We start from the raw sequence: 25,244 nt of genomic DNA on the forward strand, positions 1-25,244 counted from the left end.
CTCTCTCTCTCTCTCTCTCTCTCTCTCTCTCTCTCTCTCTCTCTCTCTCGCTCTCTCTCTCTCTCTCTCTCTCTCTCTCTCTCTCTCTCTCTCTCTGCTGACGCTCCGTCTTTACCGCTGATTCTCAAACACCGACCGTGAGCTCAGGGGAACTTTGGGGATTTACATTTTAGAATTTGGGGAGTGAAGCGTCCTTCGCTGAGACAAGGACACACGGCAGAGGTCCGTCAGATGAGAATTAGATCAGCGTGATGTAAGCGAAGCTAACGAGGCCCGGGCGTCACATACCGCCACACTCAGTGTCACTTTAGGTACAAAGCTGCAAACAGCCGACTCATGCTGCTCACCCTGACTGACCGACCGAGCGTCCTTACCTGAATCCTGGGCAGCTCTTAGGGAGCTCACAGTCCCTCTCCTCCTCCAGCACCTCGGGACAGTCCTGTCCCCCGTTAGACGCCGCCTGGGTGATGAGACGCTTCCTGGATTGCTTCTTGCTCTCCACATTGCCGGCTGAAGGGAAGAAGAAGACGATCGCGGAATTAAAAAACGAGAAACTGCCAAATCAGATAGGACGGCTTCCATTAAACAACAACAACACGCCTCTGATGAGGGGGGCGATCACGTCAACAAGGAGGATGAAGAGCGATCTCATTAGAGTTTAAAACAGACACCCATTAAATTGATGCTCCAGTGTTTACATGAGAGGAGACGCAGCCGCTCGTTTAGACAAGATGAACCTCCCGATGTCCCTGAACTGTGTGTGTGTGTGTGTGTGTGTGCGGGTGGGATGTCATTTTCACTACAAGGTGAAGACATCAACACCCTCAAATCAAAATCCATGCCCACTGCTGCAGCGCGTTAGGAGCCAGCAGATTTATGCTGCGGCGTCGTGCGGGGAGGCCATCAAAATATGGAGCATAATGATTCAGAGCCATAAATCCGCTTTATGTGTCCTCCACACTGTGCAGCAGAGAGGTGACCTCATCGCCGCCACGGCTCACTGTCGCCGCGTGAAATCCACAACAACGAGGACACACAAGCGCGCTGGTCGACACTCGTAACTGCCACAGATGAGTGTGAGTGAGTGAGGGCTGTGCGGGCAAGGTAAGAGGGAGTGTGGACTGTGTGGGCGAGTGTGGACTGTGTGGGCGATTGTGGACTGTGTGGGTGAGTGTGGACTGTGTGGGAGCGTGTGGACTGTGTGGGCGAGTGCGGGCAAATGTGGGCTGTGTGGGCGACTGCAGACTGTGTGGGAGTGTGTGGACTGTGTGGGTGAGTGTGGGTAAATGTGGGCTGTGCGGGCTCTAAGAACAGGCGGTCCAAAGGTTGTCCTACCCGCCGATCTGTCAGCCTGATTATCTGTAACGAGATGTGAGACAGATAAATTGGGGTTGACTGCAGACCTCAGCGGGTCGTTAATGTGTCTGACGCTGTGCGGAGAGTCCCGCCTCTGTCGTTCACACTCTCTCTCACACACACACACACACACACACACACACTGGACTGGAGTCTCTTTAAAGAACAGTTGTGTTCTCATATAATAACAATAAATTAGAGAGAGACCTGGGATTTCTCCTCTTAAAGATCTCAGAGTTCTTATGAACCTCTTTAACCCTTCACACTCTCAGAACAGTGTGGGTCTAGATGTCTTATTAGTGTGTCATTATACTAATGGAGGTGAACGACTGTGTGTCAGCGAACAGGAAACCTTTTAAAATGTCACTGTGGTCACAGACTGAACACGTCTGATGGTCCTGTGTGATTCCAGACACACACACACACACACACAGCTCAGTGTGGCCGCTCTACATGAGACGCTCACACCTTATGATGGAGTTCAATGCCCAGAGCGTCACAGAGGGACATGAGACAACTCTGACTGGCCTATATGATCTAACTGCTGTGAGCTCAGATCCCTAAATCAATCAATCTTGTCTATCGCCTCACATGATGACAGGAAGTTAAGAACGTAGGAGCGTGTCTGTCTTCAGCCTCAGTCTCACCTCACAGGTCATTAGAGTTCCTTCACTTTACCTTCATCGCAGGTGACGGGACAGGAAGTCCAGTCGCTGAACGGCGTCACCGCGCAGTCCTTCTTACAGGCCAGCCGACAGGGACGCATGGCGCTGGGCCGAGGGCCGTCTGGACACCTGGACACACACAGACACACACACACACACACACAGATTGTAAAGTAGCACAGTTGGAAGCATGACACCTCCTCCAGCACAGAGCAGCGAGCGGTCTGAGACTCAAACACAGACCCTTCTGGACGTACGCTGGCAGATTCCCGCTGCACCGCTCAGACAACACGACGCAATCCTTCTGGCTGAAACTACCCGGGGCGCCGCAGCGTACGGCCTGGTGACAGAGAGCACAGCACTCTGGTAAACGCCAACCTGGACATAGGAGCATCATTTTTGTATGGCCTCCCGCTCCCACTTCCTGTGTTCCAGGTCACAGTGTGAAGCTTCGGCCAGTTTACAGATCAGATCAACCTGAACGAACGGCTCGGATCTTTGAAAACCTTTTTTTTTTCAACATACATATATAAAAAGCCACATTTTATCATTTCAAATCCCAGAGCGGAGCCTCAGCAGAGCAGAGACCTTGTAAAAATGTCCTTCCTGCTCATACTTAACATGGAAATCACACAGGAATATAAAAACCCATGAATTTACTTTCTCATTAATGTGGGCTCAACACTTTTATTGGGGTTTTTTTTTTACGCGGCGTCGGCAGAGGGACGTCTGCGTGTGTGTGTGACTGGAGCTCTGCAGATTTCCTGGAGATCCATTTAAACACGGCATGAAAGAATCATGAGGGGCTCCACTCCACTCTGGCATATTTTATTTAGACGTAAAAAACTAGGCGACACCGCAGAGCTGTGATGAGACAGAGCGGCGGCCCAGAGCAGCCCTCTGAGTGCCGCTTCCCTACGCCCCACATATACTAGAGCCTCAGAATCACAGCCGCCCCGTCCGCTACACGACCGCTCTGCGCCATCGGAGCGACAGAAGCTGGGAGGGAAGTGTTGGGACGCCGGTGTCCCGTTCCCCTCGGAGCACAGAGGACACGAGACGGAGGGTGAGACGGGTGGATACGGAGGATGCTTTACATTAATCCTCTCTGCTGAGGGAAGCGAGGGTCAAGCAGGTGGAACGGCAGAGCAGCTCGGGGATGGAAACTCTTTGTTTAAGGGGATTCTGCTGCCGCTGAGCTCTAATCCCTTAGATGACACGGAGTAAAGGGTCAAGTCCCGATTCCTTCAACCAAGGGTTTGTGGTTAATCTTCAGGCATTTACGCACTCTGGCGCCCACGTGTGTGAAGACGGTGTGTAATGTGATCTGTAATGCTGTTTGGCCCCGGTAGTGTGTGTGTGTGTGTGCAGTCTGTGTGTGTGTGTGTGTGTGTGTGTGTGTGTGTGTGTGTGTGTGTGTGTGTGTGTGTGTGTGTGTGTGTGTGTGTGTGTGTGTGTGTGTGTGTGTCGCCATCATCTGGGTCAGGTTTAACGTGGCTCTCCTCGGGGCGCTCCGTTCTCGTTAGCGCGGTGTTATCGGGGAGCCTCGCGGGCAAAACGCAATAATTCAACAGCAACGCGAGGAGAGATTTATTTTTAATACCAAATAGACGGAGTTAAATCCCTCCAGAGGAACACATCCTGTGGCGTCTCGGTGCAAACTGAGGGTCCTGGAGACGAGCAGCTGGCGGTGCGGCAGGGGAGGATGCGTTTACACGTGCGGCGTTTAGACTGCGTTTAAGGCTTCAGCGCCTCACGGGGAGTCAGCAGGAGTCTGGGCTCTTGCTCCAGGACACGTCGGCAGAACACGAGGGGCTGCAAACAACATGTGAAGGTCTCACTGCGCCGCACCGAGGCAGTAGTTAGCGTGTTTCATTAGTATTTAATCTAAACTCTGCTGAACAACACTGTGTGTTGTTCTCCCAGATGAAGGCGGCAGCAGGAAGTCGATGTCACAGCGGTTTGTTTCACGGCTCAAACTAATTTAAATGTCAACAAAACAAAACAATCTAAACTTGATTTTCTTCTGTCACCAGATCGTCTAACAGGCGTCTCTGCTTTCAGCTCCACAGGGGGAGAAGCAACGCAACACACAGGAAACTATGACATCACCGCAGTGAGACAGAGGTACAGCTCTACGTGACACAAATATTATTTATTCCTCATCCTTCCTGCTCATTTCTCCAGGGATTGGACACTAAGGTGTTACTGCAGCAGGAAGTAATTCACTGCTTTGCCCGAGGGCTCCTGGGCAGTGAGAGGATTCATCCCTTTGACCTTCTGATGATGTCTGAGGAGGCAAACGGGCAAAATCCCTCTGCAGATAAAACACTGCACTCCTTTCATCCACACACACACACACACACACACACACACACACACACACACACAGGCAAATTAAGTGAACTAAGTAAAGAGCGAGCGTCTCTGCGTCGTCTCCTTGTGTTTCCTGTCACGGTCACACAGGCTGAGCCAACTACAACTTCCAAACGACTAAATCACACACACGGGTCCTCGCTGCTGTGTGTGTATGTGTGTGTGTGTGTGTGTGTGTGTGTGTGTGCGTGTGCGTGTGTGTGTGTTACTCGCCGACAGCACAGAAAGTAATTTGAGAGATTCATTATTTGGCTGTAGTACGAGACTCGACAGGGAGCGCCGACTCTCTCTCTCTGTAGTTAGGAGGCGTTGTTATTCTATCGTCTCTCTCTTCCTGCTCTTTAACGCCGTAGAAAGAAAGAGATTGTTCTTCTTGAGCGACAGCAAAGAACAATCTGGTTAGACGTGAGATAATTTATCACCGCTGCTTGATTAGCGTACAGACAGATTTATAAATGAGACGCAGAGAGAAGCCCAGCGTTTGTATCTGATGATGTCATCTAATGGCCTCAGCAGGGAGGGCCGGCTTTTCTTCTTCTCTTTCTCTCTAACAACGCAGCTCAGTTCATCACTTTGTGTCAATCTGAACCCAGCACGTTAATAATCCACTTAGTGATCCATCGCTTTTAAACTTGTTCTTTAACCACTTAAAGCCAGAAACACACACAAGAGCACACACACACACACACGCTCACACACATTCAGACACACACACACATTTACACACAAACACATTTGCACACATACACATTTACACATACACATTCACGCACACACACATTTACAAACACACACACACACACATTCAGACACACACACACTTATACACACACACACACACACACACACACACTCTCTCTCACACATACACACACACACACACACACACACTCTCTCTCACACACACACACACACATTCGCACACACACACACATTCACACATACACACACACATTCGCACACACACACACACACACCTCACTAATCACTTCTCCACATTTCCCTGATGAACACTCGTTGCTTGTTGACAGTTGGCGCTCACACACACAGCAGCAGTCTTAGCTGAAAGTGTGTGATCATATTGTCATTTACATAAACATGTCACCCCTATTTGGACGTCTCTGCTCTTCAGTCTGCTGCCATCGTGCCGTCCTATCTCGTCTCTGCGTCCTGTCGTGTCAGACGGATGAGGTCGTCTGGCTCTAACACACTCTCTGCTTCCAGTCAGTGTCACGATCTCATAATGATCTTTAAATGTCATGATTTGTTTGCGAGCCAAAGGGATCCACAACTTGGTAACCGGGAGCTTTTCCCTCAGCGCCACATTAGAAAGAGCAGCCAGGCTAACGCTCTCGCTTCGCTGCTATTAGTGCGTTGAGTAATCTGGAGAAGACGAGCAGATGGTGGAGCAGAATGAAGAAGAGATTCAAAGCAAAGGACTGTCAGCGGTTTAGAGAGAGAGAGAGAGCACACAGAAACACTCCCTCCCTCTCTGGCGGCAGAAGATAAGGCCTAATTAATTTCATCATCAAAATGATCGTCTATAAAACAAGAACATCATTTGTTTAATTTAGCGTAAAACCGTGGCGTCTCGTCAAGCAGCTGCTGGTGGCGTCCCTGGCCTGCGTCTCTGAGGTCTCAGCCGCCTCAGCCGTCCGTCACAGCCACACACAGCCTGTACACACACACACACACACACACGCCATCACAGAGCTAAACCAGAGGCTGGACTCGGCTTCATACCGCATCAATCACACACACATTCCACCGCATCAATTTCATTACACAAACCTACATTTGGTGCCGTTCAGCTCACACACACACTCAGAATCAATAAGCAGACGATCCTCCCTCACACCACAACAGCTTTCTGATGGGAAGATAGCAGCCCCGGCCTCAGGCGCTGACATATTTGTCTGTTGTGCCTCTCATCTCTATTGGGCTTTGACAGTGAGGATTTATGTGTGTGTGTGTGTGTGTGTGTGTGTGTGTGTGTGTGTGTGTGTGCGTGCGTGCGTGCGTGACACGCTCTCTGTGAGGTTCAGTGCCTCGGCCTGCGTGGGGAAGAAGACAGCTCAGCTCCATCTGCATATATGCAGGGCGTGTGCGGCCATGTTTGTTTGTTGGGCTGGAATCCCTCGGGTGCGCTGATCAAGACTACCTGCCAGTTGGATTGTGCCAAGATGAAGACGTGCAGGGCAGAAATAACAACCGCATCAAGAAGCTCCAGAGTGCAGGCTGGGAAAATGCTGCAGCTTGGCAAACAGCTGGTCTGCAGGCCGCCGGTTGTTAGTTGTGTTTTGCATCATCTTAAACATTCCAACCTTCTTAGTATCGACGTCTTCTACAAGTGTTTCATGACTCAGGAGCTCTGGAGACGCTTTAATTTGATGGAGGAGGAGACGGAGCAGAGATTACATGACAGGTTACATCTCTGAGCAGAATGAAGCTCCTAGCAGTGATCTAAACAGCTCCGTGTTCTTAAAGGGAACTTGTTGTGCTTCTTTCTTTTCTCCCTTTACGTGACGCCAATGTTTGATACAGACGCCTACATGGAGTAAGACACACCCATCGGCCCTGAGCTGCATCAACTTCAATGGATGTGCGTTTCTTCAATGGGTAGACTGGGCCTGAAAGAGACAGCACCTCAAATGGCTTGTTTTCACTCAGTGTGCATATATTAGGAATTGCTTTTTTTGAATGTGAAACTATAAGAAACCTTTCAGAAACTCCTCCAAAAAATCATTCTTAGCTTATTTCTGTGTCCCAATAGAATTCAGCATGTAAACTTCATTAACAAACACTAATTATCACAAACGCTGCTCCAACCTGCAGGCCAGTAATCTGCAGTCTGGTCCAGCTGTGACTGCATGTGTGTCGTGTTGACACAGCGTCTCTGGTCTGGACAGATGATCCTGCGGGCAGAGTGCAGAGGGACACGCCTCCTTGGAGCCCGTGTGATTGTCCCGTGTTGATTTAAAAAGCTCACGTGTCGCCGCGCTGATTGCCTGCCAGACCTCCGTTACAGCTGACAAATGCTGCTAATTGGCAATCAACCTAAGATGGCTCACATTTGTAGCTGTGTTTGTCTTCGTTAGTTAGAGAGTCATTTCAATGTCAAAGCCATTTTCCCATGAGCTGATTACATTGTTTTGGGACCGCCACACACACACACACACACACACACACACACACTGGAAGCTCTGAAAGTCTAAACCGCAACCCTGGCAGCTTTTCATCTGGAGCCCCGCCAGAGACGGCGTCCAGAGGAGAATCCACCCTAAAGAGGAGCTCACAGAGGAACATCACAGAGTCTTAGTTACTCAGACTGAGCGGCTGAAGCTTACCGGCCCTGTAGACAGCAGCAGTTTGAGTCCTGTGTTAGCGTCTGTCTCCTGTTTATGCCATCACTTCCAGGAAAAGGAAGAGTGAAGGTGTGATCACAGCTCAGTTTGTTATCTGAACCGTGGGGGGGAAATCACACGTTGCTGCACATTCAGGCTCACGAGCCGCCGTCACAAGCTAGCAGCACTCAGCAAGGACGAACCTGTGGCTGCGTTAGAGGCGTTTAAAGAACCAACCAATTGATTAGATCTGATAGTTTGGCTACAGTGTAGGAATCTGAGATGAGATCTGCGTCTCTAACAAGCTGAGACTCTGACTGTCACCCTCTCACACACACTTCACCAAATGGATGAACAAAGTTTGCAGCTTATCTTAACAAAGTCAAGTTACTATACTTTTCTAGCAGCTTGGACGTGGAGACATGGTGTGTGTGTGTGCCTGTGGACAGTATTGACTCTTTACGATCCATAGTGTCCACTGGAACTGTAACCTTTGACCTCACATCTCTGAGCAGCTCACAGCAGCTCAGGTGAGGCAAACAACAACAACAACAACAACCACCGCCTACTCAGTGGAGCATGAGAGTAGGATGGTTTTATTCTATGGTTTCTTTCTGGCTGTAGTTTGGCTCCATGTTGCTCTTTTGCCCCTCGTGGGAGTCGACTTTTGCTTCTGTTCGCTTATTGACCGGCACAAACAAAGTCCCCTTGTCCGCTACTCAACAATACAACCATTGACCTGCACCTCCCACCAGCAACTCATTTCTCTCTCTCGCGCTATCGCCTCTCAGACACACAGACACACACACACACACACACACACACACACGTGAGACAACCACCTCTGTTCCTGCAGCCTCTTCTCCCTGAGCGTCTGGTTCAGCGGCTGAATCCACATTAATCTTCATTTTCTCACGCGATGGAACACATTTGCTCCGTACACAACGCGTCCCCGGCCCTTTTAATAATTGATATCCTGTCCCGTCCGCAACCTCGGAGCCCTCTTGGGAGGCGTAACAGACAAAAAGAAGAAGAATGTGCTGCTCTTCAATTACAGTAAATAAATACCTGGCACTTAAACGAAACAGCAAATATAAATCTGGAGGCTTCTTTCTTGCTTTTCCATGAAACTTCCTCCCTGTTGTTTTATTCTACAGAGCAAACCTCAAACATCTCCACTCTCGTCTCCACGGTGATTACATTGTTTTAAAGTATCACTTCCATTTAATTACTGTCATTAACATCAATGAGAAATTACCCACAGCCCCAAAAACCTCAGAGTTAATTAAACTTCCAGGGACAAAGAGATTATTTATTTATCTGCTGCGGCCTGGGAGGAGGAGATACGGCCCGGAATCAAGCTCACCTAAAGTCTCCTCACTGAACTTAAACTGCTCCGTCAGCGACTCCTTTGCTTCCTTATCCGGGTGACTTTACCCTCTTACTGTCTCTCTCTCGCTCCCTCCCCCCCTCTCTCTCTCTCTCTGTGTCTCTCTCTCTCTCTCCTTCTACCTCACTCTCCCTCACTCTCTCCCTCCTTCCCTCACTCTCTCTCCCTCTCCCTCACTCTCTCCCTCCTTCCCTCACTCTCTCTCCCTCTCCCTCACTCTCTCCCTCCTTCCCTCTCTCACGCTCTCTGTCTCTCACTCACTCCCTCACTCTCTCTCCCTCTCCCTCACTCTCTCCCTCCTTCCCTCACTCTCTCTCCCTCACTTTCTCCCTCCTTCCCTCACTCTCTCACGCTCTCTGTCTCTCACTCACTCACTCCCTCTCTCTCTCTCTCTCTCTCTCTCTCGCTTCTTCTCCCTCACTTACTCTCTCTCTCTCTCTCTCTCTCACTCACACTCACTCACTCTTCTCTCTCTCACTCCCTCCCTCTCTTTCTCTCCCCCCTCTCTCTCCCTCTCTCTCTCTCCCTCTCTTTCTCTCCCTGCCTCTCTCTCTCTCCCTGTCACCCTCTCTCCCTCTCCCTCTCCCTCTCTCTCGTCTCTTCCTTTGTGTTCCATCTCCCTGCCTCTCCCTCTTCACTCAGGCCTCTGCACCGTCGTGTCACTGTGTGTCGTTCCAGGTACGATGGCTCCACAGACGATCCTCCCTGCTGTGTGTGAATAACGTCTTAATGGATGTTATAATCTGCCTCTGTCCAGGCTCTCACTCCTCTCCCTGCTTCATTTAGCGCCCGCTCATCCTGACAAACGTACAGATCGATCCCAACAAGCCATGAGGTTTGATCCGTTTGTGCTTGGACACCTCGGAACTCTGTCCATGTTCACTTTCAACCAATGATTTCACACGGCGCCCCCCCCTCAGGACGCCCCCCCCCCCCCCGCCTCTGTTCTTTGAGAGGCACCTGCTGATTCGGCTGATTAGTTTCCTTTCTTTTCACTGAGGAGGGCAAATCAGTCCAATCAGCCGGCTGGTTTAAGTGATTTACATGCCGACAATCAGAGAGGAAATAGCTTCAATCTGCTGCCGTCTGAGTCGGCCCGTCTGAAGGGAACACAGCGTTCCCATCAACCAGCTTTAAACTGCAGGAGTGCACACAGAGGTTCCTTACTTCTTGGGTGGCACCTGTCCCACGTTGACCCGGACGCAGATGACCTTGCGAGTCTGCATCCCCGTGGCACAGGGACCCTGGACGTCGCCGCTGGCGCCCAGGCGGACGCTGGTGTTGAGGTTTAAGGAGGAGGGGTCCTCGGTGCAGGGACCCCAGGGACCCGTCTGCCAGTGATACACCGTGCAGGCGTGTTCGTTACAGTTCCGCACCTCCTGGAGAGAGCTGCTGTTTGGGCACAGGGCGCCACCTGGGGGAGGAGACACAGAGAAGACAGATTACAGAGACGCTCACAGACTGGAGCTCTGATGTGAGGACATTTATCTGCTCCAGCTCCTGTAGGGACTAACGAGCGTGTTTACTGAGAATATGAGGCCTTTTCCTTAGAGAAGATGCCTCAGATAGTCTTTGTTCTCACTGTGGGGCTGCAGCACAGCAGAGACGCCTCTGTACGTGTTCGGGTTTATGCATTAGATAGAGTTTGAGAGTCCCTTAAGTACGACTGAAGAAATATGGAGGGAGCAAATGGAGAATCATTCCAATACACAGAAGCATTGATTTGGTGTGTGTGAGAGAGAGAGAGAGAGAGAGGGAGGGAGGGAGGGAGGGAGAGAGGGAGAATGAGGGATGGAGAGAGAGAGGGAGAATGAGGGAGGGAGGGAGAGAGAGAGAGATAGGGAGAGAGAGAGAGGGAGAGAGAGAGAGAGAGGGAGAGAGGGAGGGAGGGAGGGAGGGAGGGAGGGAGGGAGAGAGGGAGGGAGGGAGGGAGAGAGGGAGAATGAGGGAGGGAGAGAGAGAGGGAGAATGAGGGAGGGAGAGAGAGAGAGAGATAGGGAGAGAGAGAGAGGGAGAGAGAGAGAGAGACAGAGAGGGAGAGAGAGAGAGAGAGAGAGAGAGAGAGAGAGAGAGAGAGAGAGAGAGAGAGATTATCTTCCTTGTCTGAATCCGAGTTTAACTTAAAAACTCTCCCAGCTTTTAACCTCCATTTGCTGATTGGAGTAAAGTTTTCCTAACATTTCCCTCAGTCAAGCAGAGCGGATGTGAGACACCGGTGTCCCCCTCTGCCTTCCTCACAGGCTCACCTCTTTAAAGCGTGCAGCAGCTGATCTATCTTAGCGGCTCATCCTCAGTGTGGGTGTGCGGTCGGCCCTCACTGATGATGTAATGAGCCTCAGGTCAGACATCACACTTATGACTCCTTTGTGTTAAACCTGCAGTCATCCCTGCCCTGCTCTCCATTTGGGCTCCCCCCTCTCCTCCCTCTGCTGAGGGGACAGACACTCAGTCTGTGGGCCGTGGGGTCGATGGCCTCTGTCTGTCTGCTTCAGAGGGATGGAGGACACTTAAGACTGAGAGACGTAGAGGGACGGCCTGTCCTCCACAATCTCTATTTCTCTGCCTCAGTCGCTCTATAACGAGCGTCGGCGTACGCTCGGTTGAGCCCGGATCACAGACTGCCAACTCAGACAAACCTCCGCCGAATGATAAGTGAGAAGGACTTCATTCCTGCTGCCTGCTCGGCTGACTAACAGCCTGTCTGTGGTGTTTCCCACGCTAACCTGACAGCCAGCCTCATGAGCCAGAGAGCGGCCGCTGCTGCAGAGCGACGCGGGAGAGAAGCTGCATGCTGGACTCAGAGCGTATCTGCCAGGAGGGAGGTATGATCCATCAGGGATCAGTCGCAGGGATCAGTCGGTCATTAGGGCGTGGAGGTCAGCCGCACTTCAGCTTCCTCATGTTTCTATGATCACCACGCCGTTAAAGTTCAACTAATGAAGTCGTTCATTAAACTAATTAATGTATTCATTAGTTAATATTTCTGTGTCCTCTCACATTCATTTAACCCCTGAGTCTCACAGCAGCGAGGCTTTATTATCAATCTGTAATAAAGGAGAGAGTCTAACCTCATCTAACATGGAGACCTGAGGAGGAGAGACGCAGACACTCTTTAGTATGTGTGTGTGTGTGTGTGTGTGTGTGTGTGTGTGTGTGTGTGTGTCGATGCTCACAAAAGGCACAACAGTCTCTAGCACAAACACGCCTCACACTAAGATGCTCTGTAAACAGGCTGCAGATAAGAGGGAGAGAGAACACACTGTACCCAGAATGCAATCTGATCTGAGAGAGGGTGGAGCTTTAATGGAAACAGACTGAGATCGGATCAGACCGCCGGCAGGACCCAGAGCCAGGAGAATGCTTTAAATAATCAACCAACACATCAACACTTCTTATCATCCACAGAATGTGTGTGGACAAAGATCAAATGTGGAACAAAATGTGTTGTTATGAGAGAATGTGTTCAGATTTAGGTCGTATGTGTTATACATCACAATTTATAGTCCTAGTTAGTTCTATATAAGGTCATACAGCTCTATAGAGTGAATAATAAAGCTTTACATTAGAGTGTGAGCTCTGTGTGAAGCTCTGACTCAGCTCCATGTCACTGAGCCTCACCCTTCCTCATCTCAATGCCATCATCTTCCTCTCTTCTGTATTCTCCAGCCGTCCTACAGCGACCGCTCACGGCTACGACAGCTAAATTGCTAATCTACTGCCGAACACCAGGATGAAGAGTTACCAAAGAGCTCGGGGAACTTGGGCACGCGTGAGAGACCTTGAGTGATGACACACATTACACACGTTAATGTGACAAGAGAAGAATACATGAAGGCACATTACTGAAGAGCTACACACAGCTGAGAGAACGCCGAGCTACGGGACTCACACACACACACACACACACACACACTGAACAGGTGCTAAATCAATGATAAGACGCCTTGAGGCTGTTGTGACAAAGCATACTGTTCTACCATCAAAAACAAGTCAACACTTCTCATCCTCTATGTATACACACACACACACACAAACACACACACACACACACACAGGAAGCTAGAGGTTAAACTCCGCCACCGGCAAACTCTAATTACAAACGTTACCCTCCATCACTGTGATCCACGCCACCACCATCGCCGTGACTGTAAAGGAATCCCACACACACACACACACACACACATACACACACACACACGGCAGATGAGACACAAAGACAAGGACGGGACAGCTTCGTCTTCGGCCAGGGAGACGGGACGACGGAGAGAACGGGACAGGAGGAGGAGACGGCAGAGGACGAGTTTAAAGCCCTGGACTCATCTGCATTCGCCGCCGTGCCTCACGCCCTGGACTCACCTTCGCCGGCGTTGTAGGCCAGCACGGAGCGAGTCCTCATCTGCTTGCCCTCGATGGTCTTGCTGGAGCAGGTCTGAGAGCAGGTGGACCAGGAGGTCCAGTCGCTCAGCACGCAGTCCCTGGAGCAAGGCACCTGGCAGGTCACGGGCTCCGGGGCGGCCAGGGAGGAACACAGACTCATGTCCACCTCCTCTCCTGAAGGGAAAGCAACATAATGGAGCTTAGAAAGGGAATGAGTGAGGGATGGAGGCTGTGTGTGTGTGTGTGTGTGTGTGATGTTAAACACACAGGGATCACATCCACCTGCAGGTAAAGTCACACAAAGTCATTTTCCCCAAAGTAAATTCGCTGTAGCGTGCCTGTGGGCGCCGCCCTGGCACATTTATCAACATCCTGTATCTAACCGGCAAAAGTCTCCATCCAGAACCACCGACTGAAGATTTATAAAGGAGCAGAAAGTTTCCCTGTCAGCTTTGATTCATGGGGAGGAAATGTGGCCCAAAAGGAAGCGACAAAATAAATATGACTCCTGTACGAGTGTGGGTCAAGCCACTGAGCCACAGAGTGTGTGTGTGTGTGCGTGTGTGTGTGTGTGTGTGTGTGTGTGTACTCATTAATCTGTCACCATAAGAGCTCAAGTTCAGATCTACATCAGGCTCTCAGTGTTTCATGGCAGCTGAATCAAAGACGTCCTGAAGCTCTGGAAGCGGCTGAAACGCTTCACGCTGCTCCTCGCCGCTCCTCGCCGCTCCCCATCCCCGCCGGGCTCATATGGCGTCTCTGGGTGGAGCCGGGGCTGCGCTCCACGTGAGAAATAATTCAGCTGGTCTCCCGTGTGTTTTCATATCGTCATGACAGTTGAATAAATGTTTGGATGACTGTAATCTAAGAGAATCTCTTTATGGATTAAGTGTAGAATATTCATGCTGCCTCTCCTCTCTGTGTGCATAGCTGAGTGGCGTCAGACGTGGAAAGAGGACATTCTGTTGGGATTCCTACATTCTAACACCGAGGCGTGTGTATTATTGATGCCCAGGCAGCATCATGAGTCCATACATGAACCCACATCTGCACAGGAAGCCGGCGCTGAACAGAACTGCACACGCTGCAGCTTCAGGAGTGTGAGAGTCTGGAGCGGCCCTGACTCTGCATCAAGATGTCACTTTGACGGATACGCAGCGGAACGATCATGACTGACTCAGGAGGCGTGAAAATATGAGGTGACAGGAGACCTTTTGCGGGTCGGCCTGGCGGGCGGGCGCACGAGGAGAAAGCAGGACGGCAGAGGAAAATGCCGCCGTGTTCGCAGTGCGGTGAAGAAAAGACTCCTCGCCTGAATGTGCAGGCGGGCGACGACGGCGTGCGGAGAATATCCAGCGCCTGTTTCAATAACATTCGTATCGACCTTCGCCTGTTGTTTTGGGGTTGTGGGGGTGGGGGGAGGAGGGGGGAGAGGGGGGGGGGGGGGCTCGCTGTGTGGCCTTTGCTTTTATGTCTGGGACACACAAAGAAAATATACGGCCCACGACACGGAGAAAAATCTCTGAGGCGAAAAGTGGAGAGAAAATCCAAACACAACAAATCAATTTTCATCAGATGAGGGAGTGAAGGTAGCGAGGATCAATCAGGGCCCAAGTCAGGGGATGGAGAGATGGAGAGGGGGGAGGGGGAGGGGGAGAGGGAGAGGTGGGGGGGAGAGAGAGAGGGGAGGGAGAGAGAGAGAGAGAGAGAGAGGAGCAAAGAGAGGGAGAGATGGAGAGGAGGGGGGAGAGAGTGAAAGAGCGAGAGAGAGAGGGAAAGAGAGAGAAGGGGGGGCAGAGAAAGAGAAAAAGAGAGAGAGAGACATGGACTGCCAGAGAGGAAGGGGGGGGGCAGAGAGAGGGAGAGTGAGCGGGAGAGACGGGGGGGGGGGGGGCAGAGAAAGAGAGAGAGAGAAAGACATGGACTGTGAGAGAGGAGAGAGGGGGCAAGGAGAGGGAGAGTATGTGGGAGAGAGAGAGAGAGAGAAGAGAGATGAGAGAGATGAGAGAGATGAGAGAGCGAGAGCGAGAGAGAGAGAGAGAGAGAGAGAGATGCAGAGTTTCTCTTGTGTATCTGTCCCTGGCTGTTTAAGTCCTCAGTCAGGATAAAGGTTAAAGGTCACCATGCTGCACTATAAAGACTTATTGAGTTGAGATATTTAAACTGGATGACATTCACACGGCTGCAGCACTTTCTTAACTTCAGATGCTGAATAAATAAACAGGATGTGATCTCTAATCCCTCTGAAGCTGAGATGATGATGTGGTCCTCAATCCTCACATAGATGAGATGAAGATGAGAGGAGGAGGAAGCTCACAGTCTACAGTCCTAAAGAAGTGGCAGTAAAAACCAGGAGCAGCAAAGGGCAGGAGGTAGTCCAGGTCTAGGACCCGGGACCCGGGACCCGGGACCCAGTACCTAGGACCTGGGTCCTGCAGGGGAGGAGTGATTTGATTTAGTGTGAAAGGTTTAATTGTGCGTGTAGGGAGGAAGAGAGTAATGGGAGAGAGAGAGAGAGAGAGACAGGAGAGAGGGTGAGGAAACTGAATCAAGTGAGTAGGTTTAAGTGGGAGAAGTGCAGAGGAGGAGGAGGGTAGGAGGAGGGGGAGGAGGAGAAGGAGGAAGAACTCCTCACATGCCTGAGAAAGGGCACAGGTTGGCAAACAGGGGATGGGGTCATGGAAGTCTCCTCACGTAGAGTCGTCTGGTGGCTGAGGAGCAGTCACCTTGAGCAGCGTGGGATTCTGTTCATACCTCAGTCAGGGGAATGTTTGCACTTCAACTGACTTGGTGAAAAGAAAGAGTTTCAAATAAAGAAGCTTCATCAAAGCTCCACAGCTGAATGACACCGAGGCAACAGGGAGGAAGAGAGAAGGTCAGCAGGTGAAGGTTCTGTCTGGACTAGACACCTGAAGGTTCTCGGCCCTGAATGGACCCGGTTTGGCACCCGGGTCCAGGTTTACCTCCGGATCTGCTGTCAGAAGCCCACTAACCAAAGTGAAGCTGGGTCCTAAATGAACCCTGAGTATGTGAGTGTCTCAGGAGAAGGTGGTCCCTGGTCTAGCGACGCCATCTTACCGTTGCTGTTGACGCACTGGACGCGTGCGACCTGCGTGCCCGGGCCGCACGTCTTGTCGTCGTCGGGGACGCAGCGGTCCAGGCTGACCAGGCGCCAGTCGTAGCAGCTGGGCTCGTCGCACGGCACCGCCTCCACCAGGTGCGGGCAGTTCCCCGGCCCCCCTGTGGGCTCGTTGGTGATCCGTCTCCTCCTCAGTTTGAAACCTGCGGGTGAAGTGCAGCAGTGGGGATGTGATCCATTAATGCAGCAGCATATTTATTCACAGCATCTTCATGTTTCCCCGGCTGAATGTTGGCCGACCTCCTCATCGCCCACACTGGCCTGCACGTCTACTCTCATTCCTTAACCAATAGGAGAGATGCCAGAGAACGACCTGACAGACCTGACAGACCAGAACCCACGTCCCTCTGCCAATCGAGCTCGCGCCTGTAGACTGCATAACTTGACCCTCTGGTCTTGTTCGAGTCTGGGCTGAGATCTTCTGTGCATATTTAAACACAGAAGTCCATCCTACGCTAAAGCCTTGATCGTTCTTGGGGATATCACATTTAGCTCAAACACACACGGACTTGACTGAGCTGATAAATGTGGACAAAGATGCAAAGAGATGAATCTTATGTGAATTATAAAGCCGGCGCTTCGCTGCTCACAGAGATTCTGCTGGTTTATTTGAAACAGAATGCAGAGATCAGAGCAGGCTGTATTGATGCTGGCTGCTGCTTCAAACAGGAAACACAAAGACACTGCAGGCTGCACGGAACACAAGACCACACAACAACACAACAGCACAGGTCGGTTCTATATTTAACACAAAGAGGAAGGAGCACATGGAGCTCAGCCAGACCTTCTAACATGATCCTGGCCTCTAAATGATATCCGAGGTAATGACACACTAATGGGCCTATTTACAGCGTATGTGTGTGTGTGTGTGTGTGTGTACCTTTCTTTCCAGCCTGGTCCTGGCAGTTCTCGAAGGTGCACGGCCCCCAGGCCCCCCAGGGGGACACCTGACACTCGATGGGACAGGGGATGTGGCACAGCTGGGACCGGTTGGGGACGGGACCCTGGCACAGCTTGTTCTCCACCGGGCGGGAAGCTGAAGCAACCAAGCGGAGAGAGAGAAATTGAAGCGGGCAAAGGATTAAAGGAACCCCCTTTGCTTTGATCCTGTTTGTTTGTTATCTTCACGTGAGGGAGATTTGCCAGCCGCTCCACCGACAGGAGCACGTGGCTCATAAACGCGGTGGAATGAGGGATTGCTTTAGCTTTTATTTACCTTTCTTCTTTGTGTGAGCATCCCCACAGAGCGCAGCTGTGAACTACAGAAAGGCAGGCCTGTGAAGTAGACACTATCATCCCTTTGTTTATCGCCCCCCCGTTAGCGTGTCAGAATGATAAATTAACAATGATTATCTCGTGCGGCGCGGCGCTACCGACATGAAACACGGTGGTAACCCGGGCCCCGCCTCCCCTCAGCGGAGAGGGAGGCAGGAAGCGGTGAGACGATGAAGGTATGAGAGAACAATGCCAGGCAGCTCGGCTCATGCATATTCCACCAGGAGGAACTCTGCAGCTACGCTCCCCAGTGATGCTGCTTTAGATTTAAAAAGCTCCTTCTATGATGCAACCAACATGTGTCTGCATGTTTCAGCTCAGAGGAGGAACTTTGAAGAAACACCTAAGAGAAAAGCAATCAACGTATAGAGGAAGAAGCCTGTTCCTGCTCCTCTCTGAAGGTCTGAATCAATGCACATCACAGTTTGTTCCTGAAATTTAGCCTAAATTGGACGTTAGACATCAGGGTTACTGCGCCTTTAAATAGATGAAGGGCAGTCTACTGTGTTTAGTTCAGGCTAATAACATCTCCACTATCTCCTGCTAGTATTGTCATCTGGAACATTTCATGACAGAAACACCATTTTAAGTGTTGCAGCTTTCTGATGCAAATAAGGAATGAAGAGGCCACGCCCCTTTAATTGCAGGGTTCACTCATTTAATGTGGAGCTTTTGTCCCTTTTGTACATTTGAAGATGTGTAAGGTCTCTATTTGGAGTTGTGAGTGACAGTAATGGAGTTCTGTCTCCTCCCACACTCCAGCGCCCCGGCGAAGTCGCCTCGTGAGACGGGGGACTTGAACTCTTCTACTTCTCATAAGATGACTTGTTACTAGAGCCAATCTACAGCCCCGGAATATCTGTGCAGGATATTTATACTGCAGTCTCCTTCTGGGCTCTGCCATCCACACACACGCCGCTCTGCGCTGCTCTGTCATCCAGAAGGCTTCTTTAAAAATAAATGTGCTTCTTGAAAGACGGTGAGAGGGAGAGGCAGCTATTTAAGCTCTGTGCAATTACACGGGTACGGGCTCCTTCAGCCAATGAGCTGACAGGACGGCTCCCCGTGCACGCCGGTCGTCCTCGGTGATAAGAATGCAGTCCTGCTTAGTCAGCAGAGGGTTTAGCCTCCTGCCTGCAGCTCCACACTGTGACTGACAACTCAAAGCCTCTGTTTATTGACACACACACACACACACACACACACACACACACACACACACACAGCAGGGCATGTGTGAGGTTGTATAAACTCAAGCATCTGGAAATACGTTCAAGCTACATTCTGTCCTTTGGTGCCATCATTTCAAGACGTCCATCCTTTTTTACGACATCTCTTATAATAACTCAGATTTATGTTGTGTACTCCTCATCCAGCCCCATATGTTCCTCCATCTCCCACACACACACACGCACACACACACACACACACACACACACACACACACACCCTGGTCACCTGGTGCAGACGTAAACGTAACTCCACTCCACATCCCGCTGCCTAATCTTCCCTGTCATCTTCTCTATATTCACCTCATGAAACACGGCGGAGTCGTCAGCATCTGTTAAATAGATTCCAGGTTCATTTCAATTTACCTCACTGAGAGAATCATCAAAGACTGAACGGGCGCCATCTGTTGCAGAATCTATTATTGGACTTATTACAGAGGTTTGTACTCTAATAGGAAACCAAGTCCTCCTGCAGAGCTCAGCCTTGAGACAGAACTCTATATTCATACATCCATATATATGTGTGTAATGTATGAGGCCATCATTCTCACACATTATGGGATCTATTTCCCTTCTTTTGTACTCTTTAAGTGCACACTTAGTGAACAAACCGCTTCACACGTTCAACCTGAGGCACTTTCATTCTTGTATTCCAAGTGTTCCTACAAGATATCTAAGAGCTTAAAGCCTCAAACAGTCAAGAGAGCCCAATCATAATTCCCTCTGAACTGTGGAGAGGCAGAGGGGCTTTTGAAATGCAAAAGGCCTCATTCCACACACACACACATACGTACATTGAGGCACGTACAGAGTTAGGCGAGCTGCCGATAATCCCTGCGCTACCTGAAAGCAACGCAGACGTCAACGTTTCTACATCAACACACTCCTCAATACAAGAGAGCAAACCCAGTCTGCGACAGAAAACCTCTCATTTAGATTGAAACTATTTATTTCATGGAAGAAGTCGAAGTGGGTTCTGTTGGCTTTTTGAGGTGAATACAAATTCTGCTTGGCACACAACTGGGCCCTGTTGGGGATTTGGCATTCGGCGCTCAGAAACCACCGGGGCTGTCACGCTTTGATTTCTTACAGACTCTCAGGTTTTTTGTTTCATTTCAATCCTTGTGGGGGGGCTGAAGTAAATGAAATGAAGGAAAGGAGAGGAAGGAAAGGAAAGGAATGAAACCAAATCAGAGAGGAGTACTCCACTGTGAGCGGCCCTGGGGGGAGGTCTGGGCTTCGTTATCAGCGTGACTAAGGAGCACCAACCTGTGCTCTGGGCGCTGATGGAGAGGAGCGGAGGGGCGCTAGGCTGCTGCTGTCTTTGGGCCTGACCTGCTGCAATTACAGGGGAGATAGCACTATTAGCTACGCACACACACACACACACACACACACACCAGGGAGATGGAGGCACTATCGAGCAAGCACAGAGGACGGGCAAACAAGACACCATGGACGATCAGAGACTAATACGAATCAAATAACTCTGGGCTGCATCACACAGCGGGGCAAGGCACAAAAACAGGATGTGATCAAATCTCTATTCATCTCTGGACTGAGCCAACGTTTCCCTTTCTTCCCAAACAAACCCAGTAAACAAACGTCACAGGTACAGATGTGAAGCACCTCCCCCTGCAAAGTTTTGGTAACCTGTTGTGCCGGCAGGTGCGAGAATTTGTTGGCAGGAGGATCAAAAGAATAACGATGAGAGTCCCTGCAGTGAGACTAATCATCATGGCAAGTACGGAAACGTTAGGTCTGTTGGTGTTGTAGGAACGTTTAAGGAAGTGAGGAACATTCCCTTTTCTCATTCAAAGGATCAAGGGGTTAGTTAGCCAGAGGACGTCCCTCCCTGCGGACATGAAAGGAAGCTAGGAACGGCTTTAACTTTGTGAATAAAGGTCGGATTTGCCCATAAAGGTAACTGTTCTGAAACAAATGTGCTTTTATTTGTCTCACTTTTGTTTTCAGTCTCAGTTCTTTCCTGCTAAATCAACAAAGTAACTAAGCAACCTCCAGTGTGAGTGTTCCCTTTTTATTACTGCGGTAAAAAAAGGATGCATTCATTAAAACGCCGAGCTGCCGGCCAACATGAGCACAACTATAAATATGCAGATTGTATAAAAGTACTATTATTCATTCTGAGCCTGGGTGGTCAACACTTATTTGAAGCATCAGCTCAGATCGTGTTGTCGCATCGTCTCCGTCGTGTCGGAGCCGTTTGAGTTCACGAGGTCTGGATCTTTAAAGCCTAAATGAACTCAAGAGTATGAACGAACACGCGCACCCCTCAAAGAACTTCCATCCACGTTGCTTCTCCGCTGCCGGGGCGAGGTGAGGAGGTCGGGGTCGTGCTTGGCTCTAGGGCTCCTCACGCTCCACTGACTGAACGTTCCTCCCTCTTTACCAGACCTCTTCCCATTCCCAAAGCCTAGAGTTGCGCGGCTTTAAAGGAGGAAGTGCCGGATGACGTTACTTAGACAGTGATAAAAAGTCTGGGGTCAGATCCTGGCTGCTCCCCAGTAAAGATTAAGGTTAAGATTTAGGAGGTGGTAAGCTGATTCCAGATCTTCGCCTGGGGCCATCTTTCACACTCTTGCGTGGAGATATTTATGTATGAGACAGAGAAGAAGAAAGCGAGCGCCAGCCTCACTGAGCCACTGTCTGCCTCTGTGTCTCAGCGGTGTTCTAGGAGATTACCCCCCAATGGACAGAAGAGAAATCCTGCACCAAGGAGATAAGAACTTAGCCTGTACTAACACACACACTCACACACTCACATGTCTGCACAGAGGGCCATAGCAACAACACTCTCAACACGTGACTCTATATGAATCTTTAACTGCACACTTTACGCAGGGGTTACATGTGCTTTAACATGTATGACCACTCCAGTTACATTCCAGTCACACACGCAGCCACTCCCTAAGAAATCCCTGTAGGACTTAACGACAGGAAAAGCAAGAGGAGAGAGGAAGAGGAAGAGGAGGGGAGGGTCTCAGGAGGTGTGTGTGTGCATTATACAGTGGCTCTGCTAGAACACAATGCGTGTTGTTTGTATCGCGTCTGACGGGGGATTTAATCTCAGCCACCAGACGCATTAGTTTTTAATTAACAACGAATTTGGGTGGAAACAATGGCCAGCTGATCAATTCACCCTCTTGGAAACAATGCTTTGGCAAGGGAAATACACCCAGCAGCTATTCACACACACACACACACACACACACACACACACGCACGCCATTGATCGTTGATTGGTTTAAACGGTAAAGGACTGCTTTCACTTCCATATTAGGTCCTTGCCAGAAAGACGCACTGTAGTAATAATAAGTAATCACTTTAAATGATCTACTCAGACCCGCTCCACAAAAAGCTTTCAAGCTCTTTACACCATGGAACAAATTTAATAAGGATTCACAGGCGTCCAACAGCACTAAAGGGCTGAACTGCAGGTTCTGCACCTGCCAGGAGACACAGGAGGAAACTGGGTGTTTGGCTTCATGCATTATGTATTTTCCATGTGTATGACAGTCAAACTATGGGAAGAGTGAATGGAGATTCATTCAAATTAACAATAGAGCCGATTCATCACCGCAGCATGGGAGGGAGAAGACCGGGACTGTGGTTCAACACCGGAGAGAAGCAGGTGGAAATGTTACAGCACTCATTTAAGATCCATCAGGCAGAGGGAGGGAGAGGGGGGAGAGAGAGAGAGAGAGAGAGAGACGGAAGGAGGGAGACAGAGGGAGGGAGGGAGAGAGAGACAGAGACGGAAGGAGGGAGACGGAAGGAGGGAGACAGAGGGAGGGAGGGAGAGAGAGAGAGAGAGAGAGAGAGAGAGAGAGAGAGAGTGGGAGGGAGGGAGAGAGAGCGGGAGGGAGAGAGAGAGAAAGGAGAGAGAGAGAGAGGGAGAGAGTGAGAGGGGGAGAAGGAGAGGTTAGAGAGAGGGAGAGCGAGAGAGAGAGAGAGAGAGAGAAGAGAGGGAGGGAGAGAAGAGATAGCGAGAGAGACACAGACAGAATGAGGGAGAGAGAGAGGGAGAGAGAGAGAGGGGGAGAAGGAGAGGTTAGAGAGAGGGAGAGCGAGAGAGAGAGAGAGAGAGAGAGAGAGAGAGAGAGAGAAGAGAGGGAGGGAGAGAAGAGAGAGCGAGAGAGACAGACACAGACAGAATGAGGGAGAGAGAGAGCGAGAAGGAGCGGTAGAGAGAGAGGGAGAAAGAGAGTGAGAGAGAGGGGGAGAGAATCCAACAACAACAAACCAATTTTCATCAGATGAGGGAGTGAAAGAAGTGGGGATCAATCAGGCCCAAGTCAGGGGATAGAGTGAGAGAGAAACAGAGAGACAGAGAAAAAAGAGGGAGGGAGAGAGACAGAGAGAAAGACAGAAAAGAGAGAGCGAGAGTGAGAGAGCGAGATCAGGAGAGAGAGTGAGTGCCAGAGCCAGAGCCAGAGAGAGAGAGAGAGACTCAGAACTACACTCTTAACATGGATGGAGAGAGAACGCTGTTGAGCTCCAGAATCCAGTTTTTGTTTTACCTTTTTCTTTCTCTCTGAGGTCGCTGAGATTCGCCAGAAGTTGAGCGTTGGCCTGAACACAGTAAACTTCTCTGGTCTGCAGGCCTCCCCCGCAAAGCCCCGTCAGGTTGCTACGCCGACGGTCCTGTTGGCTTAGCAACAAATCCACTCGGCAGTCGCTCCACTCTGTGGTTCTCCAGGTGTAACTGGAGGGGAAGAGAATCCAGGGAATCAGAGGCGGATGGACCGGGAACACGGCGCTGCGTGTGCGTGTGTGAGTGAGAGTGGGTGTGTGGGTGTTATGTGGAGTCAAAGGACAAAAAACTATCTTGCAGATCTATGTTTGGAACACACAAAAAGTGTTGCATAGTTACAGTCTCTCTCCACATTTAAACAGTGATGATTGTGTTTCTAAAAGCAAACTATGTCTTAGTTTACTGCAGTGTGTCTGCACAGTAAAAGCTCACCTAACTCAGCTTACCAGCCCTTTTACGGCAGATAGTTTAAACACTTTATAGGCCGGCGTAAAACTTGACGAGGCAAAGGCATCCCAGTATATGTTGCAGTAACGGAGGAGCACAGATGCGTCTCTGAACACTGAGGCTTTTGTGTTTATTAAGGCTAACGTCTCGCTCATGATGGACGCTTAACACTGCAGCGTTTAGTTCCTCACAGCGTTGAGTGTAAAGATATGAAACAATATCTACACACTGGGGCAGACAGACTATATTTATTCATTCAGTAAAAGCAGTCACCGTACAAATCCTCTTATCTGGCAGTGTGTGTTAGTTGTACAGATTCATTTGACAATAGACTTAGATACCAAACTTCACTGATAACATAAATCAGTTATCTGTCCTGGATCTGGCTTAAATCTTTCTCTCACATATCTTTGTGTTCTGCAAGCAAACACAACATGTCTGAGCTGCTGATTAAACCCAAATCCCCACAGATCCTCCAATCACAGCCCTGTCGTGGCTCTAAATAAATATTTGATCTGCACTTCTTTCCAAACCTGGATTCCTCTCACTCATGTAGGAAACCACTGAATCATTACTCACTTTGGTTGTTGCGTCCACCCTTTGGTTCAGTTTGATTCCACATAGAAACACACAACATCCAAACAAAGCAAACAGGAAGAGGGGCTGAATAACACTTCAACCACCCCGACATGCTAACCTTCAACATGTCCAAAGAAGTGTTGGGTGACCTCCATGTGTAGTGACCTTCTCACAGCTTCACAGGCTCTCTTCTTATAGATCGAAGCAATAAACCAATAGGTCACCTTGAAATTGGTTGAGAACAACCTCAAACAAAGCCCCAAACGACCCCCTTCAGACTTTGCCTGGGACCAGACTGAGACCACGTCCCTAGACAGCACGTATTCGAGTTCGTATCACCGCGTTCAGCCTGGACCAAACAAACCCGACCTCATGTAGGAGGAAAGAAGCCAGAGAGGTTGGATTTCTGGCCGTAGATGTAAAAATTAGAAGTGCTTCAAGCAGACCAGGGGCCATAAGGAAATCAAGCACTCGGGTTGAGAGCAGGGGGAATCTTGGCAGTAACCATGTGA

The 25,244-nt window shown here is 50.0% G+C and overlaps 1 protein-coding gene across 1 annotated transcript in view; it reads right to left on the reverse strand.

Moving 5' to 3' along the window:
• thsd7ab (thrombospondin, type I, domain containing 7Ab) overlaps positions 1-25,244 on the reverse strand; it is a 70,567-nt gene that overhangs the window by 36,394 nt on the left and 8,929 nt on the right. Inside the window, exons 4-11 of the mRNA XM_076150214.1 lie at positions 23,693-23,877; positions 20,421-20,486; positions 17,528-17,683; positions 16,587-16,790; positions 13,488-13,682; positions 10,299-10,545; positions 2,035-2,150; positions 375-510 (exon numbers count right to left, since the gene is read on the reverse strand). Of these exons, the coding sequence (XP_076006329.1) occupies positions 375-510; positions 2,035-2,150; positions 10,299-10,545; positions 13,488-13,682; positions 16,587-16,790; positions 17,528-17,683; positions 20,421-20,486; positions 23,693-23,877 (1,305 nt within the window). The remainder of the gene's footprint in view (positions 1-374; positions 511-2,034; positions 2,151-10,298; positions 10,546-13,487; positions 13,683-16,586; positions 16,791-17,527; positions 17,684-20,420; positions 20,487-23,692; positions 23,878-25,244) is intronic.

This window comes from Genypterus blacodes, unplaced genomic scaffold (genome assembly GCF_046128005.1).
Source record: "Genypterus blacodes isolate CSIRO-AG114 ecotype Tasmania unplaced genomic scaffold, CSIRO-AGI_Gbla_v1 ptg000052l_1, whole genome shotgun sequence".
Classification (NCBI taxonomy): Eukaryota; Metazoa; Chordata; class Actinopteri; order Ophidiiformes; family Ophidiidae; genus Genypterus; species Genypterus blacodes.